General features: G+C 42.2%; 3 protein-coding genes across 3 annotated transcripts in view; 1 reads left to right on the top strand and 2 right to left on the bottom strand.

Annotated features, from left to right (window-relative positions):
- The window catches only part of LOC108874464 (gastrula zinc finger protein XlCGF52.1), a 41,286-nt gene extending 36,679 nt beyond the window's left edge, over positions 1-4,607 (bottom strand). The window contains exon 1 of the mRNA XM_051072914.1: positions 4,009-4,607. Coding sequence (XP_050928871.1) covers positions 4,009-4,207 — 199 coding nt within the window. The 5' untranslated portion in view covers positions 4,208-4,607. The remainder of the gene's footprint in view (positions 1-4,008) is intronic.
- LOC108874444 (zinc finger protein 239-like) lies at positions 1,433-4,150 on the bottom strand. The gene is made up of 3 exons (XM_051072724.1): positions 4,009-4,150; positions 2,793-2,998; positions 1,433-2,608 (listed from the first exon to the last, which is right to left on the bottom strand). The coding sequence occupies exon 3, from the start codon at positions 2,354-2,356 to the stop codon at positions 1,433-1,435; it is 924 nt and encodes a 307-aa protein (XP_050928681.1). The 5' UTR covers positions 2,357-2,608; positions 2,793-2,998; positions 4,009-4,150.
- A 4,558-nt stretch (positions 4,608-9,165) lies between the features above and the next one.
- On the top strand, positions 9,166-16,173 carry LOC108874443 (PH and SEC7 domain-containing protein 3; the record flags this gene model as incomplete). The annotated part of the gene is given in 13 exon segments (XM_018662900.1): positions 9,166-9,371; positions 9,501-10,568; positions 11,734-11,814; positions 11,929-12,041; positions 12,151-12,209; positions 12,333-12,422; positions 12,529-12,572; positions 12,670-12,842; positions 13,360-13,430; positions 13,605-13,750; positions 13,846-13,990; positions 14,974-15,120; positions 15,220-16,173. Coding segments are annotated over 13 exon segments (2,631 nt in total), but the record flags the coding sequence as incomplete, so codon positions are not given.
- Between the last annotated feature and the right edge of the window lie 465 nt (positions 16,174-16,638).

Here is a 16,638-nt window from a genome sequence, read left to right as displayed (position 1 = left end):
CTGTAAAGGGTAAATAAGACATTAAAATGCTTTGGTTAATGTTTTCTTTAATTTAGACACAAATCACACAAAATTGAATCACAATAAATTCCTAGTAGCAAACACTCAGTTTAATATACATTGCTATGCAGGTATATCAACCAGTCGCCACAATAAACAGTAGCCCTATGATCATAAACATGACATTTTACTCTTGCGTGTGTCATTATTTGGTAGGAGACGTGTTTCCTGATATTACAGTGAAGAACCTAAAATGAACCCACTAGAAGCTCGACATTATTTCAGATCAGCGTGGCTTACAAAACAATCATTAATTTACTACTGGAAGCTGGTCAGTCGATACTGAATATCTGCAGTAACATTATTACACAAATACATTCTTGTCAGTTGTATAGATCAGACTGCTGACTGTATAGTTAAAGCTATATACAGCATTATATTAATGATCTTCACTTTAAATCACTGAGCAGTACACATCTCTAACTCTCAGCCTACAAAGTGTATAAATGTGTGTAGAAGCATCTTACTTCTAAAACCAATTAAGATTGTTAATTTTTTTATTTATTCCTTGTCAGCAATTTTAAGCAGGGTGGATGAACACCACCCTGTAAATCTGACAGACGTATTCAAACATTTTTTTCTTTTTGTAAAAAGCATTTCATAAATACATAACCAATATTTTGGTAACATAGGTTTTGAAATTCTTTTAGGGTCCTGTTTTCTCTTCCTGTATCTATGTGAGAGAGAAGCCTATAAGGAGAATATTAGAGTTAATCAATCAAATATACAATAAGCGATAAATCATACAGCACTACTAAATATTTAGCTCTGTGTTAAAACAACACAGGGGCTGCACTGGTGGTGGGGAGTGTTTTTACAGTGAGACAATTAAATACGATGCAGGAAGTCCAGATTCAGTAACAGATAAATTAGATTAGAGGCTTATCAAAGACGCCAAACCACTGCACAGCAGTCTGTATTACTCTTGGACAGGGTTTTACAACTCTGCACAGTTACCGCAGTGGCAACTATGTTGAGAGAAATGTCATTCATCACAATGAGACTACTGTGGCTCCAACATAAACTAAAAATGTTATAATCTGCAGTGTAGTGTTTTGGGGTCTGATAATCTCTCACCTATGAATCATTTACTCATTTACTCATCACACAGCTGATGTCTGTTTCTAGTTTTCATTCATTCTCTTCAGTCCAGTGTCTAATTTCACGGATGTAGTGCTCTCTGTCATCTCTGTGACAAATACTGTAAACAAACTCCATCTGCTGATATAGAATGTGAGATGTGGTTCAAAGCCAGCAAGTGGATTTTGCAACTCAGCTCTTTTGTTATTCAGCTGCAACAATTTGGTTCAAATTTCTATCAGTGTCTGAAAGTGTCTCGGAGGCTGAGGGTCGGACTCGGTTTGTTTCAGCCTCACTGGTGCTTCCCTCGCCCTGACCCCTCTGCTCCTTGGCCGCGTGCATTTTCAAAATGCTTCTTCAGGGAGGACTGGTCCGTGTAGGTCTTTCCACACTGGCTGCAGAGGAAGACCTTCTCTTTGGTGTGGACCAGCTCGTGTCTCTTCAGGTGGCCCGACCTGCTGAAGTTCTTGCTGCAGTACGAGCAGCTGTACTCCTTCTCCCCCGTGTGAGTCCTCTGGTGCAGCTTGAGGCTGCTGGCCACCGTGAACCTCTTGCCGCACTCGTTGCAGCTGTACGGCCTCTCCCCTGTGTGCATCCTCATGTGTATGGTGAGGTGGCCCGTCTGGCTGAAGGTCTTCTTGCACAGCTCGCAGCTGTAAGGCCTCTCTCCGGTGTGAATCCTGTAATGCGTTTTCAGATCGCCCAAGCCGTTGAACCTTTTCCCGCACTGAGCGCAGCAGTACGGCTTCTCGCCGGTGTGGATCCTCTCGTGTATGCGCAGGTTCCCTGCGTTGCTGAATGTTTTGCCGCACTCCTTGCAGCTGTAAGGCCTCTCCCCGGTGTGAGTCCGCAAGTGGACTTTGAGCTGGTTGTGCTCGTTGAAGCGCTTCCCGCAGTGTGAGCAGGAATACGGTTTCTCTCCAGTGTGTATGCGTTTGTGTATCCTGAGCTGGCTGGGGTGGGCGTACGTTTTGCTGCAGGTGTTGCAGCTGTAGGGTCTTTCACCCGTGTGGGTGCGCTTGTGGGATTTGAGGAGGTCAGCCCGGCCGAAGCGTTTGCCGCAGTAGCTGCAGCTGTGCACCTTCTCTGCGCTGTGAGTCTTGATGTGGATGTTGAGCGAGGTTGCTCGGCTAAATGTTTTGGGACAGGTGGGACAGCGCAAGAAGTTGTCATGGATCTCCAAAAAACTCGTCCGCGGGAACAGTGGGCGAATCATTTTCCTTGTGCGTCTCTTCTTCTGGATCTGCAACCTCTCTGCTTACTCCCTCATGATCTTGTGATTCAGGGTAATATCTCAACGCATGCTTCAACTCCTGCTTAGAGAAACAGTCGTTGTCACCATACTGCAACACCCCATTCTGCTGCTCCTCCTCCTCTTTCTTAATGAACTGTCCATCTTGAATGTAGCTGTCAGAAACAATGGTGACTTTAACTTCACCGTCACCGCCTCTGGAGTCTTGGTCTGGGCCTGAAGATGGCAGCAGAGGCGCATATGTATCTTGACTGTCACAACTGACCTCTGTGCTCTCATCTTTTACTGACCTCACTGTCAGATTGAGTAGGGATGACGGCTGGGAGAGGTCAATAGCACCACTTTCATCCAGGCCCGGCTCTGCTTTTATAGATACCAAAGTTTGTGCGGGCATACTTACCTCTGACATGTTCACACATGGTTGTTCCACCATGTGATTGGTCTGCAGAAAGAAGGAGGCAGAGGGTACACTCTCCCTCAACTTGTCTTTATGCTTCCTCCTGCAGCTCTTCTTGTCACTGCTGCATATGGACTGGGTGGAACTGATCGGACGACTGCTCCATCCTGGAGTCAAAAGCTTCTCTGTGGCATCTTGTTTGTGGATATCTGTGAAAAATCAAGGCCAAAATAATGAATAAAACCATACAGACTGTGGCTTTGACTCACACATGTTCTTAGGTAGAACTACAGTAACACTGACAACAGACTTGAATGTTGTCATTGCAAATTAAAGTTGCATTCATTTATTTTTTTTTAGTCGCTGGAAGGAGCAGAGCAAAAACACTCACAATAAGTTGTTAAGTCTGTTTATGACACAGTCAGCATGTACATTAACAGTCACTCTGAGCTGTGCTTCTGGCCACCTGACAAATGTAAGTGCAACATTCACTATCCTCTTAACCGTTCTTGACTGCACTAAATCCTGAGGGATCTTCAGCTGCTCATTGCTCTCAGTTCACCAGCTGGTCGCTAACTTTATCTGTCTCAGTTTGGCTGTAGTTTTCTATGTAATACAACAAATTAAAAAGTGTTACTGATTAATGTATTTGTACAACTTTAGTGTTATGTTTCAGGTACACAGATATTGTGAATTAGCGTGTAGTGGAAAATAGTTTAAGGTTTATTACACTTAATTATGAGGAACTATACACAACTATACGTGTTAGGGCTACAACAAACGATTAATTCCATTATTTGATAATTGTCTATAAATTGTAAAGTAATGATTAGAATTGCTTGATTTATCTGACAAGCACCCCAAAACCTTAAATTAATCAGTCTACTCTAACATATGACAAAAAAGCAGCAAATCATCACGTTTTAAAAACTGTAATCAGCATGTGTTTAGACCTGTTGCTTGAGAAATGACTGAAAGCATTAATAGTCAGTTGCAGGTTAACTGTCAGTCGACAAGTCGTTGCAGATTTAAATATATCTGCACAGCCCCGTGAATGCAGCATTGTTTGCGCCTGCTTGCTGTCTGTTTACTGAGGAGCCGCTGGGTTTTATTTATGTCCAGATAAACAAACATGCGCAGGTACAGTTTGTTGACTCTGCGGGACAGACTTGAACAAAAGCTGCACCCTCTGGTATTTACCGACTGCAGACAGCCGTACCTCTCGCTGCAGACTCCCTGCTCTTGTGTGCGAGCAGCAGCCGCTTCAGGCCCTCATTTTCAGACTCGATCCTCTGTATCGTACCCTGGTACTCGGACAGGGTCCTGTCCACCGAGTCCAGGATGTCGCTCACTGTGGCTTTGAAGATCTCATTCAGAGACGACTCTAGGAAGATTTTCAGGTCCTTCGACTTGGCCATGTTAGACCGAGCGGCAGCGGCTGCAGACAACTCAGCACGGCTGTGCACGGTTCCAAGTATCTGGACCAAGAAAACAAAAAAGGTGGGTGTGTGCGGCCGTGCTGCTGCCGTGTGCGGAACAAACAAAAGCGGGGACAGGCGCAGGAAAGTGACGGCGGAGGAGACGCTGGTTTTGTTTTGTTGACAGAGCTCAGCCCCACAGCGCCACTGGCGGTGTGGAGCGGAACCGCAAGTTTATCCAGGGCCTCGGCAGACTCAACGGTTACACCGTCAGATAATTGCGGTGATAATGTCGGTAAAATAACAAAAAGAAAAACCGTAAAACCACAGCAGCACTACTACGTTACTAGTAATAATACTACAGATACCACAGCCACTAACTCAACTACTACAACCACTAGCAAGGACGCTCACATAAGTGCTAGGTAATGCCAATGTTTTAATATCAACGGTTATCTGAATGCTAATCATGCTAATGACCCTGTTTTTACTGAGTTACATCAATAGTGAAGCTAATAATGTTAAGCATATAATGATATAACGACGTTGAATAACACCACTAAGTTAACTTACGGCTTGTCTAACCAGCTAATGTGCTAGTTAGGACGTTATAGTTAACTGCATTAACGTTAAGAAGAGTGATAATACTAATAATTCGTATGAAAATGCTAAGCTAGGTTGGCTAAAAATGATGCTAAATGCTATGACGACGCTAGTAATGATTGTGTAACTCATGCTAATTAAGTGAAGAATGGTAATTATGCAAGTGGTATCAGTAAAGCTAAAACTAGCTAGTGAAACTAAATAAAGACAAAATTGAATAATTAAAGCAAATTTAAAAAAGAAAAAAAGTCTTGATGTTGTGGGTAAACCTTTAACAAACAGCCTTGTGTCCATGTTAAACAGACTTTTCTGTCCGCAGCCAGACACCAGCCCAATAAATCAACAGGAAGAGACACAGCTGATTCCAGTATACCTAATGACTTGTACACATTGAATCTGGACACCTTCTGGTTTTACCACATGCCCCTGGTTCCATTTGCAGGAATGAAGCAGAGCCACTCCCCTCACCTGACCTGTGTGTGTGTGTGTGTGTGTGTGTGTGTGTGTGTGTGTGTGTGTGCTTGCCTTCAGGCCAGTGGGCGTGGGCTGGGGCCTCTCAGGTGTCTCTGAGCTCCTGAGTCATCTGCCAATCACCGTGTACCTTTTCCTTCCTCGTTGTTGCAGCTCAGCACCTTTCCCTCTCTTACTCTCCTCTAAATTCTACCCCCTTTTTTCTCCCCTCAGCCATATCTTCAGAGAGGCGAACAGGACGGAGGGAGATGGAAGTCTGATTGTGATCTCTCCAAAATGGACAGGAAGCATGAAGAGAGAGTAGGAGGAGGACTTGGTCCAGACTAGGACTTGTGACTTGCATGCATCGTTATGCGACACCACAGACTGAGACGCTGCCTGGCTTTAAAGGAGCGGATGTGAGGCTAGTTTGTTGTGCGCTGCAGGTTCAGATACAATCAACTGAGGGGTATTTGTATGCTTGTGTGTGTGTGTGTGTGTGCCAGCGTGAGTGAATGAGTCTGTGAAGGCACGGCTCTTTGACAGCGGTATAAACCCAGTATAACACAGTGGTGTGTCTTTCTCTCCCACAAGACTTGACTTAAAACCTCACAAGCCGGCTGATCATATGATGTTGCTTTAAAGAGCCTGGAGCGGGTAAGTCATGCTTCACAGTCGAAAAGATTCCTCCTAATGAGATTTTATTTTTTTTAGAGGTTTTTTTTGAGGTTTGAAAATATTTAACTTAATGTCTGTGCCATGCTCACTGGTGGTAATGAATGAAATTCTACACAGTGTTTATCCTCTGTTGACAAATTCTGTAAGTCATTTCACAACTTTCACTTTACTCAGAGTGTTTTTTTTTTTAAACATTAATACTTCTCCTTTAATGTGCTAACCATCCTCTCCAGTGTGACGTGAGGTATAAACTTCCCATGCATTGTAAGCAACTTCTCTTGGTAATCTCCATTCAGGACAAACTGCAGATTGTCTGAATAATTTCACATTTGCTTGAAAGTATTATGATTTATTCTTGTTTGCTCTCTCATGAGACTGAAAAATGTTTGTTTCTGGAGACCTCCACAGTCATTCGAGCATTTCTGCTACAGTTTCTATCATCAACAGTGCTGCCAAAGATGCCATCACCACAGCAGATTGGCTGTGTTATCATGTGAAACACTCAATATTTTATCAAAGAGCAAGAAGAGATTATAATCAGGACTGTATAATCCTAGAATGAAATTCAGTCTTCTAAGCTGTCAGTTTCTTGCTTGAAAACATCAAGAGAGGCAATTGTGCATTTGCAGGTTTCAGTTTGTAAAGTCATTTTGTCTCTAATGCAGTGTGATTCGTTGACATATGATCCTCTTTGCTAATCTCTGTTAACTCTCTTAGATGTATTGAAGCACTTGTTGCACCCTGACAGGAACTGAGAAGTGAGCACCCACACAGGAAATGTGGTCAAAGTCTGTCCCGGATGTTGGTGTTGCATGACGTGAATAGAATAATGCATACAGATAGATATAGAGAAAAAAAGTGTGACAGAGAGAGGGAAAGATAGATGAAGGCAAGATAAACCTTGAGATTAAAATAGGCAGAAAATAATAAGTCATTATAAGCAATGTTATAAATGTTCACTTGCTGGCATTGGTGTTGTTGAACAAGACTCCCTTGGTTTATGTTGACGATACACAGCAACTACAGGCTCAGACACTCATTCAATGTGGCCCCATCCATCGGCCACGGTCACAGTGCAGCGCAGAGATAAAATGATAAACATGGAGGGCTGGGCGTAGACAGTTAAACTGCTCACCAGAAACAACCCCTCAACCCCACCTTCTGCCATTCTTCCTAATCCACACACATACACCTATATCTCTCTACCTCTATTTCTCTCTGTCTCTCTCGCTCACGCTCGGCAGATTTTCTGTGTCTGTGGTCAGGAAGTGCAGATGAGCTTTTGTGACATTTCAGTTGAAGTCTGTTGCACTGCACTAGTTTAAATTTAACAAATGATCAAGATGGGCTAGAAAAACCTTCTCTAACTTGGATTATGTGGTGAGTATTTTTGTCAGAGTGATGCATTCAGTGTTAAATGCTGTCTTCAGTAGTTTTATATTTGCTCTTGCTCACAGATGAATAGAAAAATGTAGAGCCAGTGTAAAGACAAACTCTCTGATTCATCACTATCACTCTGCAGCCAAATATAGTAGAGTGTCATGAATGGCTTTTTTGTCTTCCAGCTATCAGATGTTTCTCCTGGAGGTTACCCAAAAAGTTTTTTTTTAATGTGGCATTCATAGTCCATGAAGACAGAGGAGTTTTTTTTTTTTAATCATGCAACTTTAGGCTTTTGGAACCGCATATTTCTGACCCAAAATTCAAGGGAATAATTTGTTGTGCTGCTTAAGATTGGGGGGTGTGGTTAAATATTTCTGAGCATTAATGGGTTCATTCTTTTGTCACAGATCTGTGAATGGCGGCGCTGGAGCTTTTGACGTGCTTCAGGATTTCACATTTTTGCAGCCGTACAAAAATGAGAATCCAAATGAATTTCATGTAGAAGAGGAGGACGTTTTGTTGCAGGGCAACATTTACAGCTGCACCACCTTTCACCAAAACCCACAAAAACCTCAAGAAAACCAACGGAACTGACTGAGAGAGAAGCTAATGGAGGAGGAAATCTTGTGCTCCTCTCTGCCAGATAGTAAAGGTTCAGTCCTTCAGCAGCCCCAAGAGGAACCATGGACCTCTATAGACCACCAGTGTATCAATGGAGAACAGGAGGTCATTGTTTGGGGCGAGACAGAGGTGCAGATAAACCAGGCACACGGGACGGATCAACTCAATCTCTCCCTGAAGGCAGGACAAGAAACTTCTGAGGAGGTGGAACAATGGGAGCAAATAATATGGCCAGTACGCCCCATGACCTGCACCAGTCCTCCAATTTCTTTCGCTACAGTACAGTGGGACATGCCAGGTACCTTCACAGAGATGCCTTCGCTCATGACTGACAGGAGCTTGGCCAATGAGCTGGATTCTGGTGGCGTGACGAGCTTAGACACCACTTCCCTGTCACTTCACCAATCTGATGATGATAACGCTGAGCCTGTCGTACAGGGGGAGAATGAGGAAGAAGATGGGTTTGATTCACGGCTTCTGAACTTAAATCTAGAGTGGACAGGAAACGGCTTTGAGGTATGTTCTGTATTAAAAGCAGTAACACAAGGAGGTGTGATGTTGTCATGCTAGCTATTTTTAGATTTTTGTTCATTTCTGTGTCTCTACACACCCTTAGACACCAGTTTCCTGTGTGATCAACCCTTCCTTCATTTAGCATAGGCTTGGCTTTCCCGTTACCACCTCTGTCTTTAAATACACATCTTTTAGGTTACTGTAGTAAGTTGAGCTGAAGTGAGAGAAATAGAGCAGACATGTTGGTCAGATGAGGCTACCTACTCATGAACACACTGCCGATCACAAGTTTTTCTCACACATTTTAAGCTCATGATCGATGGCCTGTGTTGCAATTTCCAGCCATGTGATGCTGCAGATGTGCAAGAGCAGACGACACAGGAAAAGGAAGATCCAACACACGAGCTGGTAGACAGTAATAATGGTACGTATTACTCAGAGCGACAGTTTTAATTAGGTGAAATAGCAGATGTGTTGCTTGTTCAGTTTGAGAATACTCATGTTTATTCTAGTCATTCTTGTGGCTGTAGCTTTTACTGCAAAAACTGTGAACATGTCTGTGCAATTTTCTAGAAATCCCCCCAAGGACAGACTCAGAAGAAGAGGAGGGACACTCAGTAACCTCAGATCCTGCTGAAACTGCGGAATTAATTGATACTCTGGAGGCGACTGAAGGCTCAGGAGACGAGGTGGAGAGTTTTGTAGATTTAAAACAAGAAGAGGAACAGGAGGAGCCCAGCATTCTGCTGACTGGACAGGGAGACTCAGAGGAGCGGCAAACTTCAGCAAATGGTGTAGGGATTGAGGAAGAGACTGAGGAGGGGTGTGAGGAGGAAGAAGAGGAGCAGAGTGTGACTAACGTATTTTGTAGCGAAGAAAGTGAAGAGGCAAAAACTGTCAGTTGTGTGAGTGATGTGTGAGTATCATGGAAAGGGGAACAGGAAATGTGTATTAAAAGTAATTGCTTTCATTATGTTAATCATGTCACATTGCCATGTGCTAATAAAACGTTAACTACATTGCATGTTTCATCCACACTTTACAGGGAGGTTTCTGCAGAGCTACTACAAAGTGATGATACTGGACTAACCTTAAACCCAGATAAGCTAATTGATCTGCAACAGTCAGAGTTTCTGGAGGAAAGTCAGCACTCAGGGACTGAAGAGGACATAGAAATACTGGAACGGTTACATGAAGATCCCACACGTCAGACTGAAGAGCCAGAGATGTGTGAAGATGTAGCTCAGAATGTGGAACCAGAACAGTCGGAGGCTGTGGACAATGGTGAAGAAGCTTTGATACAAGAGGCAGAAAATGCAGAGAGGATAGAAAACTCACAAGAGATACTAGAGCTGACTGAAAACCTGGAGGAGACAAGTTGCTCTGAGCAACCAGATTGCGATCAGACAGCTTTTGAGGAGGGAGAGGCATCACCACAGCCCGAACACTCGGAATCCGAGCAGCTGGAAATGACCAAAGAGCCTGAGCAGATAGAGGAGCAACACTCTGAAGACTCTGAGCAGTTAGGACAGTCAGAACATTTGGAACAGTCACCACAGATGGAGCTGACAGAGCAATCAACCCAACCTGAAAATACAGAGCAGACAGAGGAGTCGGCTCAGTTAGAGCAGACAGAGGAGACAGAGGAGTCAGCTCAGTCAGAGCAGTCAGTTTGTGTTGATGCGGAAGCAATTGCAGAGCAGCAAGAACAGACAGAGCCAACAATGCAGAATGAGCAGTCACAGCAAATGACCAACTCTCCTCCACCACCTCTCCCTGAGCAGCTTGTGGAACCAGAGAATTCATACCAGTCAGAAATAACAGAGCAGATGTCTCCGGAGGCTGAGGTCACACAGCAGACAGCAGAGGTGGCGTTAAACCAGGTGGGCACACAGGCTGAGACGTTACAGCAGGCTGAAGAAGTAGGAGTTTCTGAGAATGGAGATGCACAAACAGTCATAGCAAATGGAGAGCAACCCAAGCCCCCCGAGACAGCTGTGCCTCTTATGAATGGAGGTGAGGTGGACAGAGAGATGGCCCACCACCTCGCTGAACGGCTGTACAAGTTGGACGGGATCCAACGTGTAGACGTGGTGAAGCACTTAGATAAAGAGTAAGCACATGTTTTATATTTTCAAATCTTTTTTTGTTCTTTTTTTGCATAACTGAAAGGTGATGAGGTCAGGAGTACTAGTCAGTGGAAGATTTAGCTGCATTGGGTTTTCTGCTGTGCAGTCACAGAGCTGGCCATAAATACTGTATAGTGATATATTAACAGTGAGTGAATGACAGTTATGCCCAGCTGTCATGGGCCTACAAGACACTATAAATTCAAATAAGCCTGCACCAGATTGCTTTGTATACATTGTTAAACAATACAGTAGTCCAAAATTAGAGAACCATCTTTCACAGTCAGACTGCCAGACCTTCATAATCTACAATAAAATTCATAAATCACTGCTAAACATTTACATCAGTGTATAGAACTGGGGAAATCAGGTGGACATGTCACCTTTCCTTATTTTCCCAGGTTTTGAAACAATGTTTGCAACAAAATTGAACATCTTTGTAATTTGTGTTCATCTTTACACCAGGATATGTCGAGCCACGTCACGAAACATTAGCTGTCATTTGTTTTCTTGTACACAAACATCCTAAGATACTTTCAAACCTTTTTTCTTTAAATGTCACTGTAAGCTGGCTTTTAATAATGTCAGCATTAGAACATAAATGATTCCTATAGATACACAGCATATCCACCTCCTCACAGACTGAGTGAAGCTCTTCTGCCCACAGAGAACTGTGTGTTTTATTCCACATAAACACCTTCTTATTTATTCCATCGTCTGCCATATAACATGAAGGGCATTCAACAGATTTTGTGCATTTAGATCAGTTTATATGTTACAGCGAGGACTGCTCAACCTTTGAAAACAGTTGTATAATGACTTCTGCGGTTTTGGGCGCATATTCTAATATCTGAGAAAATAACCCTGATGATACCATCAGAGTTATCTCAGCCACACATTAATAACAGAAAGTCTGTGTTACACAATGAGGGTGTGGAGCTTTAAAGACTTGCACATTTCTAAGGCACAGAGAGTTTACTGAAAGATGTTATTGAATTGAATTATGGGAAGTGTAGTAACCAGTTTTTTTGGACTCTGACCCATAATATGCACCGACACCAGGCTGAAAAGCAGCGTCTCACTGTGTTTCTATGCAATCATGAAATTCATGACAATATTAATGCACAATGTTATTTTTTCTCTGTTTAGTAACGCCTTCAGTCACGCTGTCGGAGAGGAATACCTCAAATTCTTTGATTTCACCGGGCAAACCCTGGATCATGCCCTGAGGTGAGAATTACAGAGGCGGAGCCTGGATTCTGTTCAGTGACATCTCTTACAAAGCACAAACTCATAAAACATCTCGTAATCTCTTTACATTCTTTTGCTTTCTCTTTCTTTCAGATCTTTTCTGAAAGTTGTGATACTGATAGGAGAGACCCAGGAGAGGGAGCGTGTGCTGCAGCATTTCTCCTGCCGCTTCCATCAGTGTAACCCAGACTCCTTCTCCTCTTCAGGTGAGTCTCTTACTTGATATTTTTGGTTTATGCTCAGAGACAGAGCAGCAACTATTCATGTATGACAGATGCATGTGTCATTATCACTTTCTTTTGTTTATATCCTCAGGTGCTGTGTTGGCTCTGACGTGCGCTTTGATGCTTCTCAACACAGACTTGCATGGACAGGTACGACACGTTCATGACTAAAGGAAATGATTGATGACATTGTAAATTTTGTTTTGACGTGACACTAGTTTACCAGCTGGTTAGAGATTTAGTCAGTCACATGTTTTGTGTGTTTGTTGATAGCATGTGGGAAAATCCATGTCCTCCTCTAAGTTTGTGTCCAACTTGGATGGGATGAATGAGGGTGAAAACTTCAGCAAGGATCTCCTGAAAGTAATACCCTCATTGAAGTTTTCAGAAAGCACATTTTATTGAAGCAAGGTTTAGTCCCTGCTGATGTAAATGTCATTTGAATTTTTCTTCTCCACCTACTTTTTAGAGTCTTTACAATTCCATTAAGAGTGAGCCGCTGCAGTGGGCTGTGTAAGTGGACAATAGTCATTTTCTCTCATCAATTCTTCCTTTGTCATACCCTTCACTTATCTAATCTCACAAAATAATCTTCCATCTTGTGTTGAAGTGATGAGGAGGAGTTGAAGACCTCTGTGTTGCTGGACGAAGATACGGGAGACGATGCACCGCTGCGCTCAAAAGCCAACCCCTTCCAGGATGTTCCTCACGACAAAAAGGCCTCAGTGGTCAAAGAGGGATTCCTCCAGAGAAAGCTTCATGCGGACATTGACGGCAAACGCAGTGAGTCCTGCTTGTTTTGCCTTTGAGAACAGTTTATAGTTATTATTCAAAGGTGAAATCTCTTATTTATTTTAACTGACACTTTAAAAGTGGGTGGTTGAGCATTTTAAGTACATGAAAACAACATCAATTGGTGAGTATGTATGATATTATAATGATGACTTTCGCTATGATGACAGTAATGGAGGACACGCACAGAAAATATCTAGTTTGTAACTTCTTAAACACAGTTCTGACTTTACACAAACTTTTATTTTGAAATGAGAAAACATTGTTTGGTTTGGAAAACAGACATTTTTCAGTTTTAATTAATCAATATTGACATTGTATAACCTCTCAAATAATATTATTATTTGTATGCAGTAAGACGCTTCAGCTCTCCATTAAAATAACAGTTGACTATATTTTGATATTTGTTAGGTGAGCTGTAAAGGTGCTGAGTGTCTTTTATTGTGGTACGCTTTGACTTCAGCGTCTTTAGTGTCTAATCTTCACATACATGCTTTCCATGTTGCAGCTCCCTGGGGGAAGAGAGGCTGGAAAACTTTCTATGGAGTTTTGAGGGGAATGGTCCTTTACTTACAGAAGGTCAGTAACTCAGCTTCAGGTTTTATCATGAGAAAATAACATCATACTGCCTATGCTTATAAATACATCTCTGTACTTTCCCCTCATTGTGTGTGTGTGTGTGTGTGTGTGTGGTGTGTGTGTGTGTGTGTGTGTGTGTATGTATGTGTGTGTGTGTGTGTGTGTGTGTGTCAGGATGATTACAGGAGGGATCATCAGACTAATGAGGAGGTGGTGAGTGTGCACCACTCTCTGGCCGAGCCGGCGGCCGATTACACCAAGAAGCCGCACGTGTTCCGTTTGCAGACGGCTGATTGGAGGGTTTTTCTCTTTCAGGCCTCGTAAGTCACAGCACAGCTGGAATCCCTATGTAGGTGTGTGTGTTTGCTAAATAATGCAACAGCCAGTGTTGAACATTTGTTTGTTTTATGCTCAGATCCAAAGTAGAGATGAACTCGTGGATCAGCCGCATCAACCTGGTTTCGGCTCTTCACTCCTCGCCTCCGTTCCCCGCTGCTGTCGGCTCCCAGAGGAAGTTCTTCAGGCCAATCCTCCCCGCCTCGCAGTCTGCTCACACTCTGGTACACACTCCTATTTCTCTTTCTTGGACGTTTTGATTTCCTTACAATTCCAAGTTCTTTTACTTTTTTTTTTTTTTTTTTTTTACTGAATCATTCTTGTTTTTCAGTGTTAAATATGTTACAGTGAACGCTGGTCAGCTGAAAATGTCGCAGGTTACTTAGCTGAGCATTTTAGCAATCTTTTCTCCATTGTCTAACTCAGAGATATCAGACTTTTTTTTATTTATGCCAAGCCACCCCTTTATATGAAAAATTTTGTCTTGTAAGTCACAAAACACCACATAGTTATTACCAATAATAATAATATACAGCAGTTACAGCTGCATTAATTTCCCAAAATCGCTGTTGTTTCCATTCACCTTTTCTTGATAATTTTAGAGACTAATAAAACCATCATATTTTAGAGTACTCCCTTTACCTTTTGCTAAACAGTGGTCACTTTGGATAATGTTAGGAGAGAACAGAGTCCTCACATCTAACATCTGTTACATAGCAACATCCAGTTAAAGTTTTGTTAACAAACAAAACCTCTGAGAGTGTTGGACTGAGTGAAGGTTCATTTGTCCTGTAAATTCAACTTTTAATTTGTAGAATACAGAGTTGTGTCTTCTTTCAGAAGTTACATAATCTTACTTTAAAATCAGTCTGTCTGTGTTTGTTTGGATGATACAAATTAGGTAATTATGTAATCAGGTTAGTAAAATTCTCTCAAAATGCAGTTGAATTATAAGTCAAAGTCAAAGTCAAAGTCAAAGAATTATAACTCTGATAACAGCTATTGCAGCACAGAAATGACATACATGATACATATTTTCTATGATACACATCTATACTGTGCAACGTCTAGCTGAAATGAATTTGCAGCCTTCATCCCTGGTAACACTTTCACTCACCATTAATTCTTTTAGTTCCTCAGCAGGATTTGCATGAAGTGTATTTGCATGAAGCCCTTTATCTGTTCCTCTCTGCTACTCCCTGTGCAGGATCGTCAGCTGCAATCTCATGCAGGTATGCTAGAGTCCTTCAAGGCGGACCTATCGTACCTGCACCAAAACACGCCGGAGGGCAAAAAAGCTAAAGCCAAGGAGCTGGAGGAGCATCGCGTCAGAGCAGAGTACCTGCAGCACGAGGTAGAGGAGGTGTTGTGAGTGAGAAGAAGAAAGTGTGTGTGTATATAAACGTAAAAAAGACCCACAAGTGACCCTGCCTCTCTTGTTCAAACCCCGCAGATGTGCCGCTATGAGACCTACATCCAGGTTCTGGAGGGCTGGATGAGCGTGCAGAAGACAGGTGATGACGTGTTGAGCGCTGCAGACCTGATCCTGTTCGATAAAGCCGTGTGTGCTGACTCTGTGGGGGAGGAAGAGGAGGAGGAGGGCAGCCTGAAAAAGTCTCACTCCAGCCCCTCTCTAGAGCTAGAGATGGCTCCTCCGACTGTGGTCAAAGTCAGACGCAATATCTCTGAAAGACGGACTTATCGCAGGACTATCATCCCTCGATGGAATAAAGAGGCCTGAGAGATGTTTTCCTCAGAGATAATACGACCGGTTCGTGGCCTTTTACAAAAGCAGTTTTATATATTTCTGCTGCGAGCTGATGGGAAGCACTGAGCACAGGAGCAGGAAAACACCAGAGTTATAAATGAAATCTGTCTCAGCAAGTTGTTTGGTTTTAGTGTCTTTCTGCATTTTTATCTTGCGCACTTTTTCAAAAATAAACCTCAGGGAATCCCCGACTCTCAGGCTGTCTCATAATAGAGGGGGAGAACCTGATTCTTTGGTTGAGGGACTCAGAATGTCTGGGCCTAATTTATTTTGTTTTTTAAAAAATAATTCTGGCCTGTTTTAATACTCAAAATAGTTCTAAATTGGTTTAATTTGCAGTGTTGTACGTCTTGGTACAAAAGGTGCCTTTTAAGACTTGCACCACAAGAGGGTGCTGTAGTACAGGACATGTCTGAGTGAATGTAGAGCGATGAGATGTGGGGTCATTTAGTTAAAAACTTGTTTTAAGAAACCCTAATTGCACTTTTGTTGTTTTTAATATTGTGCATAGATTGTTGATTTGTTAATGTCACTGTCACATATTCTGTTCATATGAAGGGTTTATTTCCAACGTGCTTTGTATTTTCTTCTCTTTTGGGGAAAAATAAAATGTTACTTGTGTTACATGTTTATCAGTCAGTATGGATGAGTCTGGTGATGATTTTAAGACTTAAGGTTTAAGTGTCTATGATTCAGTTGTTGTCTTTAAATTTAGATGTAACAAACACTGGTTGTTCAAACGTTTGCTCCACAGTTAAAGGTTTTGCGAGCTGTAATGTCAGATTGAAATAGGTTTCTGCAGCAGTAAGAATATGTGTAGAAAAAAGGGCTCAAAATGTGTTTATTTTATTTATTTTGATTTTTCAGCAAAGTAAGAGGAGGAACATTTTAAAAATCTCCAGAAAGCATACTATATACTATCTTTATTGCTTTTACAGTGTATTTTCAGTCATGTTTTTTTTCTTTCTTTTTTTTACTTTCTACGATCAAATTTGTTTTGTTGCATTTTCCATAAAAATGTAAAATCAGTTTTTGTTAGGATCCCAACACAGTGAAATGATTACAACTGAATGTGTGTGTTTGTTTCCATCCCTAGCTCAAATA

This window comes from Lates calcarifer, linkage group LG9 (genome assembly GCF_001640805.2).
Source record: "Lates calcarifer isolate ASB-BC8 linkage group LG9, TLL_Latcal_v3, whole genome shotgun sequence".
In the NCBI taxonomy this organism is placed as follows: Eukaryota; Metazoa; Chordata; class Actinopteri; family Centropomidae; genus Lates; species Lates calcarifer.
This window is presented reverse-complemented; position numbering and strand designations above follow the sequence as displayed.